At 36.4% G+C, this 19,189-nt stretch overlaps 1 protein-coding gene, 1 long non-coding RNA gene and 1 pseudogene across 2 annotated transcripts in view; 2 read left to right on the forward strand and 1 right to left on the reverse strand.

Annotated features, from left to right (window-relative positions):
* Positions 1-7,616: 7,616 nt before the first annotated feature.
* LOC116288776 (monocarboxylate transporter 12) lies at positions 7,617-13,975 on the reverse strand. Its single transcript, XM_089025064.1, has 6 exons — positions 13,756-13,975; positions 13,576-13,645; positions 10,509-10,698; positions 9,652-10,244; positions 8,904-9,273; positions 7,617-8,573 (listed from the first exon to the last, which is right to left on the reverse strand). The coding sequence occupies exons 3-6, from the start codon at positions 10,681-10,683 to the stop codon at positions 8,335-8,337; spliced, it is 1,377 nt and encodes a 458-aa protein (XP_088881190.1). The 5' UTR covers positions 10,684-10,698; positions 13,576-13,645; positions 13,756-13,975; the 3' UTR covers positions 7,617-8,334.
* The window catches only part of LOC148904825 (uncharacterized), a 55,889-nt gene continuing 47,868 nt past the window's right edge, over positions 11,169-19,189 (forward strand). The window contains exon 1 of the long non-coding RNA XR_016118862.1: positions 11,169-11,482. This is a non-coding gene — a long non-coding RNA (uncharacterized LOC148904825). The remainder of the gene's footprint in view (positions 11,483-19,189) is intronic.
* Positions 15,256-17,483, forward strand: LOC148904826 (uncharacterized; annotated as a pseudogene).

Raw genomic sequence — 19,189 nt, forward strand, 5'->3', positions numbered from 1 at the left:
TTCGTTTTTTCTAATCTTTTTTCTTCCCGCAAGCGGCAGACGTGATCACGTTTACATTGTTGCTATGCATTTTACTTTGTCTTTTGAAAACCTTCTCACAAAGAAAGACAAGTACTCTTTTATTTATCTAAATTTTGAAGATGTTTTCGCTTCCTTTTTTACTAATTGTGAAGAACTTTTTCATGTAAACTGACTCGCCATAAACCAAATGCTTAATTAAACTCTCTTATAAGCACTGGAGCAAGAACCTGCTTCATATCAATTTTGGTAGCCATAGCAACGTACTAAACAAAACAAAACATTGGCCTTGCGTGAAGACTGTATATTCTAGATTGATCTTGAGTTCAAGTTATTTCTACACAATATGGTAGTCATGATAGTGCAGCCTTAATGGAAGAAATCCGAAAGTATGAATGTCTGTACAACAGGAACAGCAAAGAATATAAAAACAAATACAAGTAAAAAAAAGACGCTTTCTTCGTCCCCCATGTTTTCAAAACGCTATGCTACCACGCGTGGCTCATATGGATTACAACTGACCATAATATCCGTTGGCTCATAAAAGAGCCACAAACTCAGTGGAGCTCGCTCTAGCATAAACTTCAGCGACTTAATGGAAACATATGTCAGAAACTGATAGCGATCGTGAGCGATTCATGCATCAATAATTTCAGTGATCCGGCGATCGTGAGCGATCATATGGAAACCAGGCTTTAGACTAAACGGAATGTTTGTGATTTTATATTTTCTGGCTAAAATACGAAAAATTACATTCCTAGTTCAAATGTCATGCTTCATATTCCAATCTAAAAGGAAACTACGTTGTTTGGCTGTGAATTGAGTAAAATTTACAGCGTGCTAATCTCAGTTTAAGATTTCAGATGTCCGACTGACAACGCTTTTTTGAAATAGGTATATAAATATATGACACGGGAAAATGAGTGGAAATGCCTGGGGTATTAATGTCAAGAAAAGTGAAACTTTATCAGGGCATAAACGTTATAATTTGTAGTTAGACGTTTCGCCGGTTAGGGCTTTCTCAATAACTTGCATGAGCTTCGATTAACAATAATTGGCATTAGTTATATGACTCGATGTGTAAATCCAGTGTTGATGAGAAAACGTTCATTGTTCTCACTTTGAAGTACTAAGGTTGATGAGAAAAGTAGATAACGACTAGTTTTGGAACTAGTTTGGACATTGACTCCGACGAAGGACTAACGTCCGAAACGTCAGTCTATTATCTTTCGTATTTACGGTGATAAAATTATCCACTACGGCACATTTGATGAGAAAAGGTTCATTGTTCTGGCTTGAAGTACTAAGGTTGATGAGAAAAAGGTTTATTGTTCTGGCTTGAAGTACTAAGGTTGATGAGAAAAAGGTTCATTGTTCTGGCTTGAAGAACTAAGGTTGATGAGAAAAAGGTTCATTGTTCTGGCTTGAAGAACTAAGGTTGATGAGAAAAAGGTTCATTGTTCTGGCTTGAAGAACTAAGGTTGATGAGAAAAGGTTCATTGTTCATAAGGTACCTTAGTACTTCAAGCGACAACAATGAACCTTTTGCTCTCAAGAAGCTTACATGCAAATATAAAACATTAGAGATAAATCCCTAAGATCCCTCTACATTGTTTCTTTAGTCACTACTGCTAATGTCCAAAGTTGATCTGTTGAGTTATAGTTTTTATTTCTTGTCCCTAATGGATCAGCATAATGGTTGTTGTTTTACATTTGCTCTTAACTTAAATAGTGTTAAGTACCAATAGAATAGGATAAACACCTTAAATACTACCAAATGATTATGTTAGTTTAGAAATGTACAAATATAAATCTTTATTTGTAAAACCAAAAATGATGTTAGTTCATATAGTGAAAGGGATTACTATTTTGAATTGCTCACAAGTTCAAATCTATGTTGTGTCGTTTGTTTTGTCAAGTATCAAATAGTGGGAGTTGAACTTAAGTTTTTCTAGATGGACACTAGTCAAGATCAGGTTTTTGGCTTCATTAATGTATTAGTTTTCAGTAAATATTGTACCATTGTTTGGAGTGACTGCCAAAATACCTCTTCCAGATCTTAGCTATTTTGAATCAATTAACCTGTAATGCTGTATAATACTTAGCAACAACTGCTTGATCTTGGAATCTTAGTATAAACAGTAATGACCACTCAAGATACTTCACTCTAATATGAAGCTTGAGTACTGGAAGTAAAAACCATGCAGTGCGAGTTGTCTGTTGCGTAGGGGTAGCCTTTATTTTGTGTAGAATATCCATGTGCTTCAGTAAAGGTCCATAAAATTTCAAAGTGTTTGCATTGTTGAAGTTGTGCATTCTTTACTTTTTCATTGGTATTTATGAACATTTTGACGTAGAAATGAGGCTAACCCTGAGTAAATGAATCTGTGATCAAGGCAACACAACAGTATCGTATGAATTTGATAATGTAGGTATATTAGATAAAGTATTTCAAACAAAATGATGTACATAATCAGAATTAATTTGATAAATTAACTAAATACATGTAACTTTTAATGAAGGCGTAAATGCTTAACTGTACAGATGTAAAATAATAATAAATTATATGTAGATAACGACTAGTTTTAGAACTAGTTTGGAATGCGTCGGTGTTTTTTAGTTGAATCAAATGTGTCGTAGTAGATAATTTTATCACCGTAGGTATGAGAGATAGTAGACTGACGTTTCGGATGTTAGTCCTTCGTCGGAGTCAAATAATAATAATGATAATAAATTATATTTTAATGATATATGATAAGTATATTTTAAAGGCGGTATTTAGTCGGCTACTTACTCGGTTTTTACTTCATCGATGTTTGCAATCTTAGTGAATTTCTGTCTTCTTCAGGCGTCTAATACCCTAACAATAATATGCATGACTGACTTGCCTCAGGATATATGGAAATTGCTTCAATAGTCACAGCCAATTATATCAGTCAATCAGATATAGTATGGCGTTCCATCCCCGCCAAAAATCGAACTTGACGATTCAACATTCAACTTTACAATTCAGCGTCCAACTTCACGATTAACATCCGCCAACTTCACAGATCAACTTTCAACATGAGCGATCAACATTCGACTGAGCGAAGTTCAACATTTGCTTTTTATACTCATCGACATCTATCGACATTTGACCTTCCTTGTAGACTTTTCATTTCCCTGCTAGCAGAGCCTATTTCCCTTTTGTTTTGGTTGAGAGAGAAAAATAGACTCGTGGCGTAACTTAGCAACGCTGTCATGTTTTTGACATCCGCTCTCGTCAAACAATGTTTGGCGCTACGGTGTGTTACATTTGCTCATTCGACGATCATGGACAGCGGTGTATCAAAGGAAACGCTCTACATATGCAGAGTCTTCTTCCTCCCCGCCTAAAAGAAGGGAGAGAAAGAGAAGAGAGACTCTGCTAGCAGGGAAACTTATCAGTTATGCAGATGAAATTCCCAGTTTAATTTCCAACATTTGACTTTCAATTGTTTCTCGATATGGAACTTTACTTTTTTCACCAAAACAATTTTTTTCACCAAATCCCGGCCAACTCATACGTCACACCTTTGGGGGAGGGGACTGGGGTATTTTTTCCTACACCTTAGTAATCACCTAACATTTGAATCGTCAAGTTCGATTTTTGGCGGGGATGGAACGCCACAGTATAGGATCAGTGATAGGTATATCCTTCAGGTTTGATATCGCAGCAGTTGAATATATGAATGCTTTTCATAGTTGGTTTTAAAAGAACTTAGAACATAATTGTCCCGCCTGCCTAGTATTGTATAAGCTATGGTTTTTTTAATGTTTTTTTTTTTTATGGTACCTGCACTCAATACGAAGGATGAAAACCATGACAACAGGAGAGGTTATTTCTCATCTTTATGATATCTCAAGTGTTTGGCACTCTGGCTAGTCATACTGTTAATATATGACCATGTACAGATTATCCAGGTCGTTGTTGTGGTTTTATACTATGATCAAGCAGAAGCATGACACTTAGAAACAGTAGGAAACACCACACGTAATTTAATTTTTTATATTTTATAATTTATACAGTTTACTCTATAGTCCGGCATATATATTACTGATTGAGAATGTAACTAAATAATTACAACTGAGTAAATGAAATTAGATTATTAGAATAGTACAGTTGTGGCTTTCATGTGACGGCTGATCGGAAAAAAGTCAATGGAGTAAAAGATAAAACCTTTATTTACATTCTGATAAAGCTTTAAAATATTTGAAATGATATTTATCATCGTTTTAAGACAAGCATGTATTATTGTTGTGTCACTCCATAATAAAGGTTCAATCCAGTTATTTTCGGTAACTTTCAGTATATATTAGCTTTAAGTTATAAAACGACAATCACGATTTAACAACCTTACTTATACATTATGAACACCTTTTACCTTATTATACTCGATTTGTAGAGAATCATCACTTGAAGACAGTAACACGATGCGAATATAACTCAACAGTCAAACTCTTTGAAGGATAACGTGACTACCACAGCCAGCCCGTCATGCCAACGTCTAAAATTTTAATTTTTTAAGCGTTTCATTTCTGTTTTTTTTTGCAGTCCCTTATACACTGTTATGCACCATTTTCTTCATTTTGTTAGGACTGCAGTTTTTTCTACTTGTAAGCAGAGGTGCTTAGCGTTTAAGATTTTTTTATTATTCTCATTACATGTCCTCAACATAAGCATGTAGTAATATGTACCTAATTCAAAAAACGTTGTCATCGCCAAAAACGATAGGCAAGGCGAAAAGCGATAGGATATATGTCATTCCAAGATCCAAGAATAGCTGGAATGACTTGTGTTTCTTCTTCTTATTCCCGTTAAGAGTATGTACCTTCGTGCTGAGACTTATCCGATGTTCTTCGTATTCAACGAAACCATTTCCATGTCGGAGTAACCTATCGCCTATTGCCTTTGGCGATGACAACGTTTTTTGAATTAGGTGTATACAAAAATGCAATAAGTTACCATGTAACAAAGCCTTTCTCGATCATTAATAATTTTGTGAATGTTGCTATGCTTTGTGTATTGATTGCGGCCATGGATTTCGTGACGGTAAATCTAGTCAGTCAGTGAGTGAGTCAGTGAGTGAGTCAGTGAGTGAGTGAGTCAGTGAGTGAGTCAGTGAGTGAGTGAGTCAGTGAGCCAGTGAGCCAGTGAGCCAGTGAGTCAGTGAGTCAGTGAGTCAGTGAGTCAGTGGGTCAGTGGGTCAGTGAGTCAGTGAGCCAGTGAGCCAGTGAGCCAGTGAGGCAGTGAGTCAGTGAGTCAGTGAGTCAGTGAGTCAGTGAGTCAGTGAGTCAGTGAGTCAGTGAGTCAGTGAGTCAGTGAGTCAGTGAGTCAGTGAGTCAGTGAGTCAGTGAGTCAGTGAGTCAGTGAGTCAGTGAGTCAGTGAGTCAGTGAGTCAGTGAGTCAGTGAGTCAGTGAGTCAGTGAGTCAGTGAGTCAGTCAGTCAGTCAGTCAGTCATTTTATTTAGTGAGGGTAATTCGGTACATTGATCACCTCAAAACCGAAAACCAGGAAGTCATCCAAAGTGACAGAAGAAATGGATGAGAAAGTGAAGTTGATCATAACGACTTTGGACTTTTAGAAAACAAGTTGTTCACTTCTCCAATCGGGGAGTGCATAAAATTAAAGTGTTCCAACGGGTACACATAGCTTGAAAACAATACGCAAAGTGTCAGCCTGAAGAAGAGAAGGCCAGCTCATTTGATAAGGCTAAAGTCATGTATCATGATAAACGTCTTCATGTCCAAGGTCCTCAACCAGAACCGAGACCAAATACAAGTGATGCCACGCCCACTGAAAAAGGAACGCATAAACGAGGCTAAGCACTGGAAAAGTATAGAATTCCGCGCGTTTCACAAAGAAACAACGACAGTACCTGGAGCAATTTTCAATTTTCAGAGGCCAAGAACAGGACATAAAATGAATCCCTCAACTGGTGCGCGAGATACTCTGAGCGATACGCTATAAGGATTTTGATCGTTTGCGTAAATTTAAAGTGAATGAATTCCTCTCACCCAGCCAAGTACAGTCTTATTTTTCTTAAAAAAGCATAAGTTGAAGAGCGGGTGGCCATGGATATATAGAATGATGTTAAGGAGGAAGAAGAAGAGAGGAACAGCATATTACAACAAATGTTCGTCCTTTATTTAGCTTTGTAAATCTTTATCGATTCGGTTGTTTTTAACCAACTATCGTATGTTTTTCGTTCAAGAAAAATGCACCTTTGTTCGCCTGCTATCGCGGGGTCCCATCGGCAAAACAATGAAGGCTTTCATTCAATAATTTTATATCTTTCTACAGATAATTTATTTAATTATTGAATGAAATATAAATTTTTACCGAATATTCAACTGTTTATTAAGCTGTTCGATCAAGTATGATTATAAAAATGAGCTTAAATTTGTGTTGTTGAGAGATGTTATTGTATAAAGACCTCGACTTTCACTTTCAAAAGCTAAAAAAAATTCAAAAACATTTACACGCCAATTTACTGACAAAGAAATTCGTCATTTCGTATTTTGCATTGCCTTTTGTATTATTTTCTATTTTGTTTCAGTTGTTCTTGTTAAGTTTATTACTGAATGTAAGCTTTGTTTTTGGAAAACTGTAAAAGACCCTATTAAGTAAGCCTCATTTTTTGCTCACCTTAACCAGTTTTCAAGTCTGTTTTTTAGTCATGATTTCAGTCCTAATAAATCTCCAGATTTTCTATTTCAATGAAAGACATCCGAGGTAAATTTCACTAAACTTGATATTGTATTGTATTACCTGTAGTTATCTTTCGTTTTTTTTTTTAACAGAGGCGGCGGAAGCTGAAAAATTTTGGGGGGGCACTCCAATATTTCACGGTACCTTGAAATGACCCCCCCCCCCCCCCCCCCGCCTCCCTGTTTAGCTTGATTACAAACGTGTATGTGTGGTATTTCAATCAGTAACATTTTGCGCGCATTAAACCACTTGCAATTGTGCTGAGAGACACAAAAATGATGCAAGTCGTCGCTAGATATATCGTATATTTTTTAGATACAGAAAATTATGTAATATCACAATAATAAATAATGGTAATCATAACCAAATCTCATGCGTTTTTTTTTTTGTGTGTGTGAGGCATTATATTCTGGGGGGGCCAGGCCCCCCCAAAAAATCTAGTGGGGGGGGGGGGCAGTGCCCCCCCGGCCCCCCCGCTTCCGCCGCCCCTGTTTAAGTAAAAGAGATTCAAAGCCCGAAAACTGTCGGCCTTGGAAAACTTTGTCAAAGAATCTTCAAAGAACAAAACTATCCTCTGAGGGTGGTGGTGAGCTGTGTACAAAATCCCCCCCTCCCCCAAAACAAAAAACAGTGTAGTGCATTTCGATTCGATTTCACTGCATGGTTTTTATCATGGGAGAAATTATCTTCATCTCGAATAAAACATAATTGAAGATTTTTTCCCCGATCTTATTTTTAACTTTCAGTTTCATTCAAATTGTTCTCCCTGTGACTTTCGTATCGGGAGATCCGCTTTTAGGCAGTGCCTAAATATATATATATATTATATATATCTGTGTCTCTATATAAAATGTATGTTTCTAAATATAAATTTTTGTACGTTTATGTATAACACAACAATATGTCATGAATACAGCAATTTCTTTAGAGTGGAATTACAGTTATGACTGACAGTTATTTATTTTACAGTTATTTCTGAACGGAATCTATGATATTTAGCTTGTGATCATCTTAGCCAAACGTACTCTGTCAGGCAGATAATTAAGGGACAGCGTTTCTTCGTCTGGAATAAGACTGCAAGAGCGTTCAACTAGTACAAGTCTCCTTGCATTAGGATTTCGTCGATTATTTCTGTCTGCCATTGCAGAACTGGCAGCGACTGGGCACTAAACAGCGCTGAAAAGCTCATAAAAAACATGATTTGAAATCGCGTGAAGAAACCAAAAGTGATCCCAAAAAATGGATTTCGGCGTAGTTCTCCTAAAATATTTTCCCGAACGAATTAAACTTATACAACAGCTAAAGCTCACTAACGCCTTTATTCTGACAAAATTTGAGTGATTTCGATTTTTCGCATTCTGCACCCTTCAGGTGTTATTACGGACAAAGCAAAGTAAAGTGTCGTTATGTGCTTCACATATTAAAAAAAACCTGATGATCTTCGTTGTCTATATCAATAGTCTTTGCCCATCAATACCACCATCATCATCGGCGCAATTGTTTCAAACATATATATTTTCTTTTATAGTAACACCATTACCGTTGATGAGTTCTTTGCAAAATGGTGTCATCTTCATTATTTTCATCATTGCATCATTTCCAATGCTACAGTTTCTTCCTTACCAACACTTTGACGGTTGTGTTGAACATCAAGCATAACTTGACGATCACAATCTACCTTTTGTGCTTCTTGTTCTTCCATTTCCAGTGTCCTCCATGGTTTAAAGTAGTATTGTAAAAAGGGAAGGAAGAATGATAGCAGTAAAATGGCTCCAGCGGTGTAAAAGGCTGGTTTGTATGAACCAGTTGTGTCGGCGATAAAACCTTTATTGAATTGGAAAAATAAAAAAAATAAAAATAAGAATATTGAATAGAGTGCAACCACCAGAAAGAAGCAGGAGAGATGTAATAGTGCGGTAAGAAATTCGCAGCGAAATTAGGCGCACACATGCTAATACCTTTTTTACTATACAAAAATGCCGCAAGCAAAAGGAAATACAGAAAAAGGTGGCAAGCAAAATAAGTAATTATTTGCGTTTCGAAAATTATAAAATATCACACGACCGGAAATATTTTTATTCTTATCGTTCCATTATATCAAAAAAGTATAAAAACGTTTGGAGGGAACGAAAAAGCTTTTTAAATAACACACACCTATGAGGGGTGATCCCGTGATATTACCAATAGCTGCCAGCATCTCTCCAATTGGAAATGAATACAGTCTTAGCCTTGGTTCGACGGTTCGAAGTAGCAGTACGACGATCGTGGTATTAAAGACACCGACGCCAAAACCAAGAAAAATAGAAAAAAATATGAAGAGAATATAACTTGAAGACAGTTGAAGTAGAATTGTAGCGAGTCCCATGCTTAGAGATCCAGCCTGGTTAACATGGAATGGATTGACTCTTTTGTAGTCCATCAACCTCCCCGCTACGATACCACTGACCACCGAACAAACACCAATCACTATGAAGAGTTTGGAGGCTTTCTGTGCTGAAATGCCCACCTCAAGACAGTAACTAACCTGGGAAAAAAAAAAAAAAAAAAAAAAAAAAAAAAAAAACATTATGAATTTGATAGATCTTGAAAATTGTAGGTTGAAATTAGGGTAACACAAGAAAAAGAAATTGGGTGTCTAATGGGTATCATTTTTTTTCCTCCCAGATTTATTCATAGTTTAAAAAGGGTAACAAGTTTATTAGACACCGAACACTCGTATAATAAGGACGATTTATATTCATCCCGATGGCTAATCAATCAAGAAAGCCAAGTCTATATCTTTGTGAAGATTGACTGGTAAAGTCCTTAATATCAAATGATACTTGCATTCATGCCATGGCTTTGCCATGCATGCATGGCATGATCATAGTAACGTCTCTATACTGTATACTGATTAACTTACCAAATGCACAAACGACACAAATGCAGTCATTGCTTGTAAAGCGAGAGCAATAGCTGCAACCACGTACATCGGTCTCTTCAACAGCTCCACCACAATCACACATCCTTTCTCGGTGGGCTTGTTTTCATCGTTCCCCTTTTGTGTTTGCAAGACTTCGGTGGATGGGTCCTTAACATTGGGATCAAAGCTGCAAACAGCAAGTAATGGTAGTACAAACGAACCAGCCATGATCCTGTACATCGTCCTGAAGCCATACAAATCTATCAGCAACTGAACGATAGGTCCAAGTGACAAGACTCCTATGTATGTTCCGCTACAAACGATGCCAATGGCGATAGCTTGTCTCTTGTGAAAATATTTTGTTGTGGCGAATATGCAAGAATTAAAAAGTAACGACAATCCCAGTCCGTAGAGAATACTGTAGGAGAAGAAGACCTGGATGATGTTTGTAGTGAATGAAGTTGCAACAAGACTTGTTATGCACATTAGAATTCCAAGTACTGCACTGTAACGGATATTGAGGCGGGTCATGACCATGGTGGACAGCGGCAGGCAAAAGAAAATGATACCTAATGCAATGGAGCCAGCCCAAGCTGTAAAAATAAAACAAACAAACAAAACAAACAAAAAAACAAAAAAAAAAAAACAAACAAAAAAAAAAAAAACAACAAAAAAAACAAAACAAAACAAAAAAAACAAAAAAAACAAAAACAAAACGAAAAATTGTTAATGAAACATTTACTTTATAAGTGAAGAGAAACGAGGATATAAGACTGTTTTTTATTGTGGTCTTTGTTCAGTCACCAAAAGATTGAGTTACCGACTGATGGAAAAAACATGCTTGTATGCCCACATACCAGTTTTCTCTCTGCTTTCCTTGAAGTGGTCCATAAAAACAGGCATAACAACAGCATAGCACTGTAGCATCCCAAACACAAGACCCAATGAGAGACACCCAGAAACGCACACTAACCAGGACCAGGCGCTGTCCGTTGTGCGGGGAGAATGGGGCTTACTAAAGCACAGTTTCATCCTTATTTGTTGTTTCTGAAGAATTAAAATAGTCCAAACTCAATCATATATCAGGGATCCTAGAGCATCTGTTATATGCTATGCTTTAACTGCTAATATTGGTTCAACATTTATTTTGAGAAGTAGTCAGAATTTTAACCTTTCTTTAATTTTTAATTTGAAACTCGTTCCCAAGTGTCGGACCTAAGCCTCGTTTTAAACCCAAGATAAAATCAACATCAAATATATACGAAAATAGTAAATAATTAATTTAAAATGCATTAATTTAAAAATTACCCTTTATTGAGTGACTAGAATGACAAAAGTAAGCAATTTATATCTAGGCTACACGAAATATGGGACTAGAACTGGTCTCATTCATTTATGAAAGTTTGAAAATTTGAAACAATAGCTCACTAATTATGAATGCATTTCAATACAAGCACCACACCACGAACATGCAGTTTTTTAAAACTTGTAAATAAGAGCATGATACTTTAATACTCAACAGTATCGCGACCCTCCTATAAGTTTGATCGAGAGAGAGCAGCCAATATAGACCCGTATTGTCGGCTCAGAAATTACCGCGCGTGATTGGCTCATGAGATTTGATTGACGGCGAAAACAGCACTTTTTTGGTATCTCAGTCTGGTTTGTGAATGCAACGGTTCACATTGGAATCTCAACGTCGATGGCGGAAAATTTATTTTTTACATGTTTTACATCCTTTTTTACAACTTTGATCTTCATAACTTATTCCCTGACTTGTGATACACAAGGATAAGAACATGATATGCTGTTCCTACGCTTTCTGCTACAGGTGAGTGAAAAACAACGCCAAATATTTGTTTTCATTCAAACTAAACTTTGGAAGAAAACTCAACTTTTAGGTTATTTCATGACAAAAATAGTTGTAAAATCATATAAATTTTCTTATTAACTATTTGTTTTACAAAGTAGAGTAATAAAATTAATTCTAGTGTTAAAAGTACAATCAAAACAGGTAAGACTTACGAAAAATCTCCTTTTTTGCAAAAACTCAAAAATGTGCTCGGCAATTTTCCAAAAACCGTTGCTAGGGTGACCACTGTTAGGTAGTGAGAATTTCAAAGGAATGAGGCTTTTTTATCGCTTTTTTCTTCATTTTAAGATTTAAGAATAGGAGGATCGCGATACAAAACTTATTGCGATTTTGAGCCGACAATACGGGTTTATATTGGCGGCGTTGGAAGAAATAGAGGATATTACATGGGCGCGCGGAGATACGAATTTTATCTTCGAGTGTTGAAAAGATCTCTCACGAGTGAGCGCAGCGAGAAGATAAATTGCGTATCTCCAAGCGCCCATGTAATATTCTGTTTATTGTATAATTATCAATGAAGTATGTTTTGGCTTTTTCAGGCAATTCTTTCCGTGTATTTTTGAATAGCCATCGCAATGGTGTTATTTTCACACGCGAAAATAACATGTTATTTTTACGTGTGAAGATATCAATTTTTCGAAATAAAGAAAAATAGATATTTCATTGGTAATTATATAATAAAATATATTCCGTATTGGCCTTCGTCGCTTCGCGACTACGGCCAATACGGAATATATTTTCTCCCAACTAGCCGCCAATATAAACCCGTATTTGTCAGCTCAAAATCGCAATAAGTTATAATGATTTCTCACTAGATACCAAATATCTAAAACATCTATTAAACCCTGTCTTGGTAAAATAGTGGTTATTTAATGCGGGTTTTTAATGCATATCAACAAAAAAAAAAGAAGAAAACCACATAAATTTGAGTCTCCTTCGCGGCTGTCATTAGTTATCGCCGATTGGTGTCATTTTACATCCAGCTTCAAAACACTGGAAAAGGACCTTAAATTCGCATAGAAACATTCCTAACTCATACCTCAACAGGTTTATAATATAACATTTTATGAAAAATCATAATATCATAATTTGACCCCTGGCTCCGTGAAAGACTTGAAATCCGTAAATCACGAAGAAAAGCTTCACTTGCTGATATTTTAATAAACTAAAAGGAAAAAAACAAAACAATGTAGGATGGTTTATTGTAGCATTACTTATTAAAACTGAGAAGTAAATCAAAAGATATAATCATTTTGAAATCTGAATCCCGTGCGTAAATATAATGTATAATTTAAAAAGCCAAGCTAATTTATGGAATTTAGTTTCGTTAAAGGTGTGAATTCTACCTGTAATATTTGGTAGTCATAGAATATATTAACCAATGTGTACGGGAATGTAATTCATTCGACGTCTTACATGAACGAATTGATTACACAGCAATGCAATCTAGATTATATAGGTGGTTCACTTGCATAACATGATGACTGACATGTGTCATATATTGTACTGTCTTTTTATCCCAGCAAGAAAAAATCATCAATCACCCAAAATCGCTTTACAACCGCTTTAGTTTTCGCGCTAAAAGATACATGGTTACGAAATTTCAGATGCAAATATCTCGATAACTACTGATAGCACCAGGTTGAAACCTAGTCAATTGAGATTTGATAAAATTCTGATTCTGATTATTCCAAAATGAATAAAAAAATATGAGGTCACGTTAGCCTCTAGTACCACCTTAAGAAAGTGCCAAACAAAACCATATAGTGATAGATTGACAATGACACAACTCAATGTCAGTTCACGGTTCGACTGTCCTAGCTCACTGTAAACATAACATGATTTTAGATAATTCATATCAATGTTTGATTATGTTTCCACACTTCATTGGTCACGCTTGCAATTTCCAGTAGTGGTCATAAATTTCAAAGCGTATTTATTAGTGAATACCTGACAAAATATACAAATTATGTGATTATTATCATCTAGCAATGTTTTCAAAAGACAGATGAGCCATGATTTTACTTTAGGCATCGCTATTAGAGGCTTACCTTAATATAACTAGCACTGCTGGAGCCGAGATGTCACTCGATGTGCTTCGCTACGACGGAGAAAGAGAATCTAGGGCAAAAATTTATACGAAATATTTATATTTTTGATTATATATTTTTACGTCGCTGTTTATAGACGCGTTTACCTCATATAACAAAATACAGCTTTAACAGACATACCAGAGATGTCGCGCGATGTCTTCCAGGACGATGGAGGGAGAGAGTCTAAAGCCCACGTTCCAGGAAGGTGAAAGCTTAATGCTTTAAGAGGAAATCCTTTCAAAACATTTATAAATATGTTGCTCAATTGGACTAAACTTCGACTGCATAGAAGGTCCGTAATATGGCTTGCCTGCAAATGCAAAAGCCTAGTTTATATATATTTGCATAAGAGACAACTTGCGTCATAAATCAATCAATATAAACAATAGGCGCCTTGCATGTGATGCTATTGTTTTGTCCCTCAGATTGGTAAGTGCAGCAAGGGGTCTATATAGCAACCTGATAGACAATAGAAGACTGTGAAACGTATTTTAATCCGCCATCTTCATTAAAAATTAAAATAAAAAAATAAAATAGAATAAAATAAAAATAAAAAATAAAAATAAAAATAATATAAAAAAAAAAAGAAAAAGAAAAAGAAAGAAAGATATAAAACTAAGGATTTCCACCGTTCGTTCTTTAAAAAATAAATGTCGTTAAGAATAATTTTTACATTGATGAGATTCAACTCGTCCAATAACGTATATATAACAAAAATATATTGCATATTTTTTCGGTCTTAATTTTTTTTAACCATTCCTATATTAATATTCATTGCCTATTGCCTATTGCTATCTGTTTGGGTTTAAAATTTTTATTTCGTTATGATCCTGGCTGCCTAATGTTGAGCAAAACACTTATGAAAAGATGATTTGTCTGTTCCTTCGTCTTCGTGGAGTTGTCGGGAACTTTGACGTCATCATCGGCGGAGGTCGGAGATATATTTTCATGTATAGTAACGCAATCTTCTTCGACGGCTAAATTCACATTAGATGCTATATTTGTGCCATCTTGAGTATGTCCTTTATCCTTCATTTCCAAACCTGCAACCCTCTCATCTTCATCAACAGTTTGACGGTTGTCCAGAATATCTCTGTGGTCTGGGTATTCATTAGTTTCTATTTGCGTTGGCTGTTCTTCCATTTCCAGTGTCCTCCATGGTTTAAAGTAATATTGTAAAAAGGGAATAGCAATAACATTGGTCCCGCGGTGTAAAAGGCTGGTTTTTTACGAACCAGTTGTGTCGGCGATAAAACCTATAAAAATTGAAAGATTTTCAAATCAAAACTATTCGATTTGGCAACTTGTCTTACACGGCGTTGTTTAATAGCTGAGCAACATAAGTTGATCGCCATACGTACGCATCACCCTTCGAATTCACTCACGTGATTCCCTGTTTCCCCAAGGTATGTACAGCACATGCACAGAAACTACCAATTAGAGGAGCTCCTGTAAAAATCACCTATGGCTGACACCATAATACCAATAGGAAACAAGTATAGTGTAGTCCATCACCCTACCTACTAGGATACCTTTAGCCGGTGAACAAACACCAATCGATATGAAAGGTTTGGAGGCCTGGTCAGCTAAAATACCGACTTCAAGACAATATTAATATTAATATCAATAAACGAAGATTAAAAAAACACTCGAAGAGTGCACTGGTAGACAAGCTACAGGACACGATAAACGCAGAGAAATGGCATGGTCGATTTCTCTCATCGCGCTGGAAATTGATAAAGAATTTAGTCAAGATTCATTTTTTGCATGGATGAAGGATTGGACGACTGCACCAACTCATACAGTTGCTGGTATGATGGAGCTGTATGAACAACTATTGCCAACCAAAGTGTATACGTCACACAAGACCAAAACAACTCAGGGAGATGTAAGCTGTAGGCTGTGCGGTAAAGAAGCAGAGACCCTTTCACACGTTCTGTCAGGATGCTCTGCACTGGCTCAATCATAGTACTTGGACCGACACAATGCTGCTCTGAAGATATTATTCTTCGAGAAGTGCAAAGACCTTAAATTAGTGGAAAGTGTTCCTCCTTGGTACTGACCTGTGACTCCAAAACCTATCTATGAGTCGGATGATGCTAAAGCTTTCTGGGATGTACCGGTGTATAATGATTCCATGAATCTGATTGAAAACTGTCTATCTGATATTGATGCTTGGATGACTACAAATAAATTGAAACTAAATAAAGGCAAAACTGAATTCCTGTTATTTTCTTCAAAGCACAGCCCACAGTTAACTCTTCCTTCTCTTCAATTTGGTTCTGATGTGATAATGCCCTCAATGCATGCTCGGAACATTGGTGTCATATTTGATACGCATCTTACTTTGGTTCGTCATGTGAATAATATTTGCAAGTCTTCTTTTTATCATCTCAGAAACATTGCTAAAATAAGAAAATACATCTCTTTGAAAACAACTGAAACTCTCGTCCACGCGTTCATATCCTCCAAACTCGACAACTGTAACTCTCTGCTCTTTGGCTTACCAAACAAACTCTTAGATAAACTACAATCTGTACAGAATGCTGCTGCCAGAATAATCACTCTTTCCCATAAACATGACCACATTACACCTATCCTCGTTAATCTGCATTGGCTACCAATTGAATCTAGAATCAAATATAAAATCCTATTACTTACTTTTAAAGCTCTTCATGGCCAATCTCCTATCTATATCCGGGAACTCATTTCAGTGTATAAACCGAACCGTAATCTTCGTTCTGCATCACAAGTTCTTCTATCAGCACATTCTTATAATCTTAAATCTTATGGTCATCGCTCCTTCTCTGTGGCTGCTCCTGAACTCTGGAACTCACTTCCAATATCTCTCCGAAATGCATCAAGTCTAGCCTCATTCAAAACTGAACTTAAAACTTATCTCTTCAAATTAGCATATTCTTTGTAAATAATTTTATTTTGTCGTTGTCTTTGTCGTTTGTTTACTAGCGCTTAGAACAGATTTGTATTTGCGCTTTATAAATAAATATTATTATTATTAATATTATTATACTGAATACACCTATGTCAAAGCCAATTATAATAGGGTGGATGTACGATTCGTGGACCACAAGGCAAAGCAAGTGTGGACAGTAGAAATGAGCTGTCCCTGGATTGAGAATCGTGAAAAGAAAGTTGAGGAGAAGGCAATCAAGTACGGTGCTCTTCTCTTGGAGTTAAAACAACAGCACCCTGGTTACAAGGTGCAACAATGCAATATCATAATTGATGCATTGGGAGGATGGTCAAAGGAGCTAGAGCAAACTATGAAGAAGCTTGTTGGTGCCCGATCAAAGTGTGTTTTGGAGAAAATGCAGAAAGCGCGCCACCATCTCTTACTCGCCCCATATAGCACGAACATTTAAAGCAACTGTTATACAAGTTTGGACTTTTTTTAATATAATCTTAGGATACTGTTACAGAATTATAGAATATAGAGGGCGGGTTTTGTTGTTGTTAGAAATTTATTGTAACTGATTGTATATAATTTTTTTCCCCGAACCATTTTAAAGACCATTTCAAAGATTTACTACGCATTCAACTGCTCCATTGGAGGTGACATGGATTCTTGCAGATACCGGGTTGAAGCATGTATACGTGATATTGATTGCTGGATGCTGTCCAACAACTTGAAGCTTAACAACGACAAGACAGAGTTTCTTCTACTGCATGCGCAGCATCGTCCATCGCCACCACTGGACACTATTTCTGCTGCTAACGAACTCATTAAAGTTTCTGAACATGCAAGGAACATTGGTGTAGTTTTCGATAGGACTCTAAGTTTAGCTAAACAAGTTACTGCAGTTTGCCAGTCTGCCAGTCTGCTTTTTACCATATTAGGAACATAGCACGCGTTAGAAGGTATTTAAGAGCGACTGTCTGTAAAAATCGACCAAAATCGACTTTTCGTGGCACAAGTCAAAAAATCGATTTCGCTCATATTTTATCCATAGGTAGCCTATAGTGTGAAATGAAACGTGCTGTAGTTAGTTTTTTAAAATATTGCTTTGTTTGGCGAGAATTTGAGAAAAACGATTTTGACCGGAAACGGCACTGAAATCGCCTTTCGCAAAGGTCAAAACTATCAGATTCTAATGAGCCTCGCGCTGGAAAACTACGGCTCTGAACATCGTTGAAACACTATATTTTCTTTTTTAGTATATCTCTTCTTAGTTTGGCATTGAAATACTTCCATAATTTTATTTATTTTCGTCTGGAGAAAATTACAAATTTAAGCTATAATCGCCAAATTGCTTGTAAATAAATCATAGGGTCTGAAAATCGCTTACGTTTTATATGTGCTCTTCCTCCAAATTGCTCAAAAACTGTCTTGTAGGCTTTATAAGACAATAATCTTCCAAAATATGCAGAAAAATCGCTGGGACAATTTATTTTGACTGAGCTGCTGGGGAGCTTTCTGATCAGCTATTTAGCAATTTTTTGGCTCGTTGTATATTGCGTGACATGATAGAAATTCGCCACGATATTTCAAAAATCTTTAAAGATCGTCTTAAAAAATGGTGAAATCGATGAATATTAAGTATTTCTTTTATTTATAGAACTTCGAGTTATTATTTGGAAGATTTCTGAACTGTTTGTTTACCTCCAAGATCATGAAGCTTGAATCTTGCGTTACACTAAATTGTTGTGAAGGCGGCACAGAGTCCCGGTAAACACTGAATTAATTTGCCTTTTTTTTGTCCGCAATAAAATTGCCTCACGCAGAAGTAGATATTTTCATAACAACAAGCAGACTGTCCTTTCCTTTTTTCCTCCATACTCGCCTACTTTTTTTCTTTTCTACTTCTTGATTTAAACTTAATCCAGTCATGCCACTGAAAGCTCAAGAGATCCGCGACAACACAGGTAGCCCACGCTGTTTGAGTATGCTTAATTAGGAGAACTGATGTGTGAAAGATAAAAAACAAAACAAAACACACTCGTCATACTCATAGTTAGGTTTATAAGCTATTCAATTCATCTGATTAGCTTTGCTTGATAACAGGTACACGATTCTACCAACTGCTGCAACTTGTCGACATACGGTTTCTTTCGCTTGGCTTTGATTTCAGAAACATCAAGGTCGAAGTAAAAGCACGCATCTCGTAATGCAGAAACGCTGAACTTAGCACTGAGTTTCCCATTGGAAAGGAGTTCGCAAATATTATGTGTGTCATACATGATAGGATGACTGAGGCCTATTTCCTTTGTTACTAGTATTCTCAACTCTTCCAATGTCTTTTCCTGTCTAGCACTGCATACACCTTCATCCTCGTTGCCATCATCATCATCATCTTCTTCTTCTGCAGCTTCTTCTGCAATCAAACCAACGTTGCTTTTTGAAGCAATTCTTGAAAAGAAACTTGCTATTTGCTGACTTGTTAGAAAGTCCTTCCTATTAGGAAACAAGCGATTACCATCAGCATCTTTTGCGCGCCTCATCTCCTTAGCAACAGTAGACGGGTCTTGTTTTCTTCCAGTATCTCTACCAATGTTAAATTTCTTAAGAAGGTAATCTTTTTGGGCGGCCGTGAACTTTCCTCGTCGCGTGGTT

The sequence above is a fragment of the Actinia tenebrosa genome, unplaced genomic scaffold (genome assembly GCF_029948245.1).
Source record: "Actinia tenebrosa isolate PJP-AT-01 unplaced genomic scaffold, QUT_ActTen_1.0 PGA_scaffold9__36_contigs__length_13948895, whole genome shotgun sequence".
NCBI classification, from domain to species: domain Eukaryota; kingdom Metazoa; phylum Cnidaria; class Anthozoa; order Actiniaria; family Actiniidae; genus Actinia; species Actinia tenebrosa.

What these genes read in the sequence shown, in the direction of transcription:
- LOC116288776 (XM_089025064.1), bottom strand. Translation starts at nt 10,683, where the DNA reads ATGAAACTGTGCTTTAGTAAGCCCCATTCTCCCCGCACAACGGACAGC. An exon ending in GGAAAGCAGAGAGAAAACTG is followed by an intron (nt 10,245 to 10,508) that starts GTATGTGGGCAT and finishes TTATTTTTACAG; the next exon opens with CTTGGGCTGGCTCCATTGCA. An exon ending in CACGGGATCACCCCTCATAG is followed by an intron (nt 8,574 to 8,903) that starts GTGTGTGTTATT and finishes AATTCAATAAAG; the next exon opens with GTTTTATCGCCGACACAACT.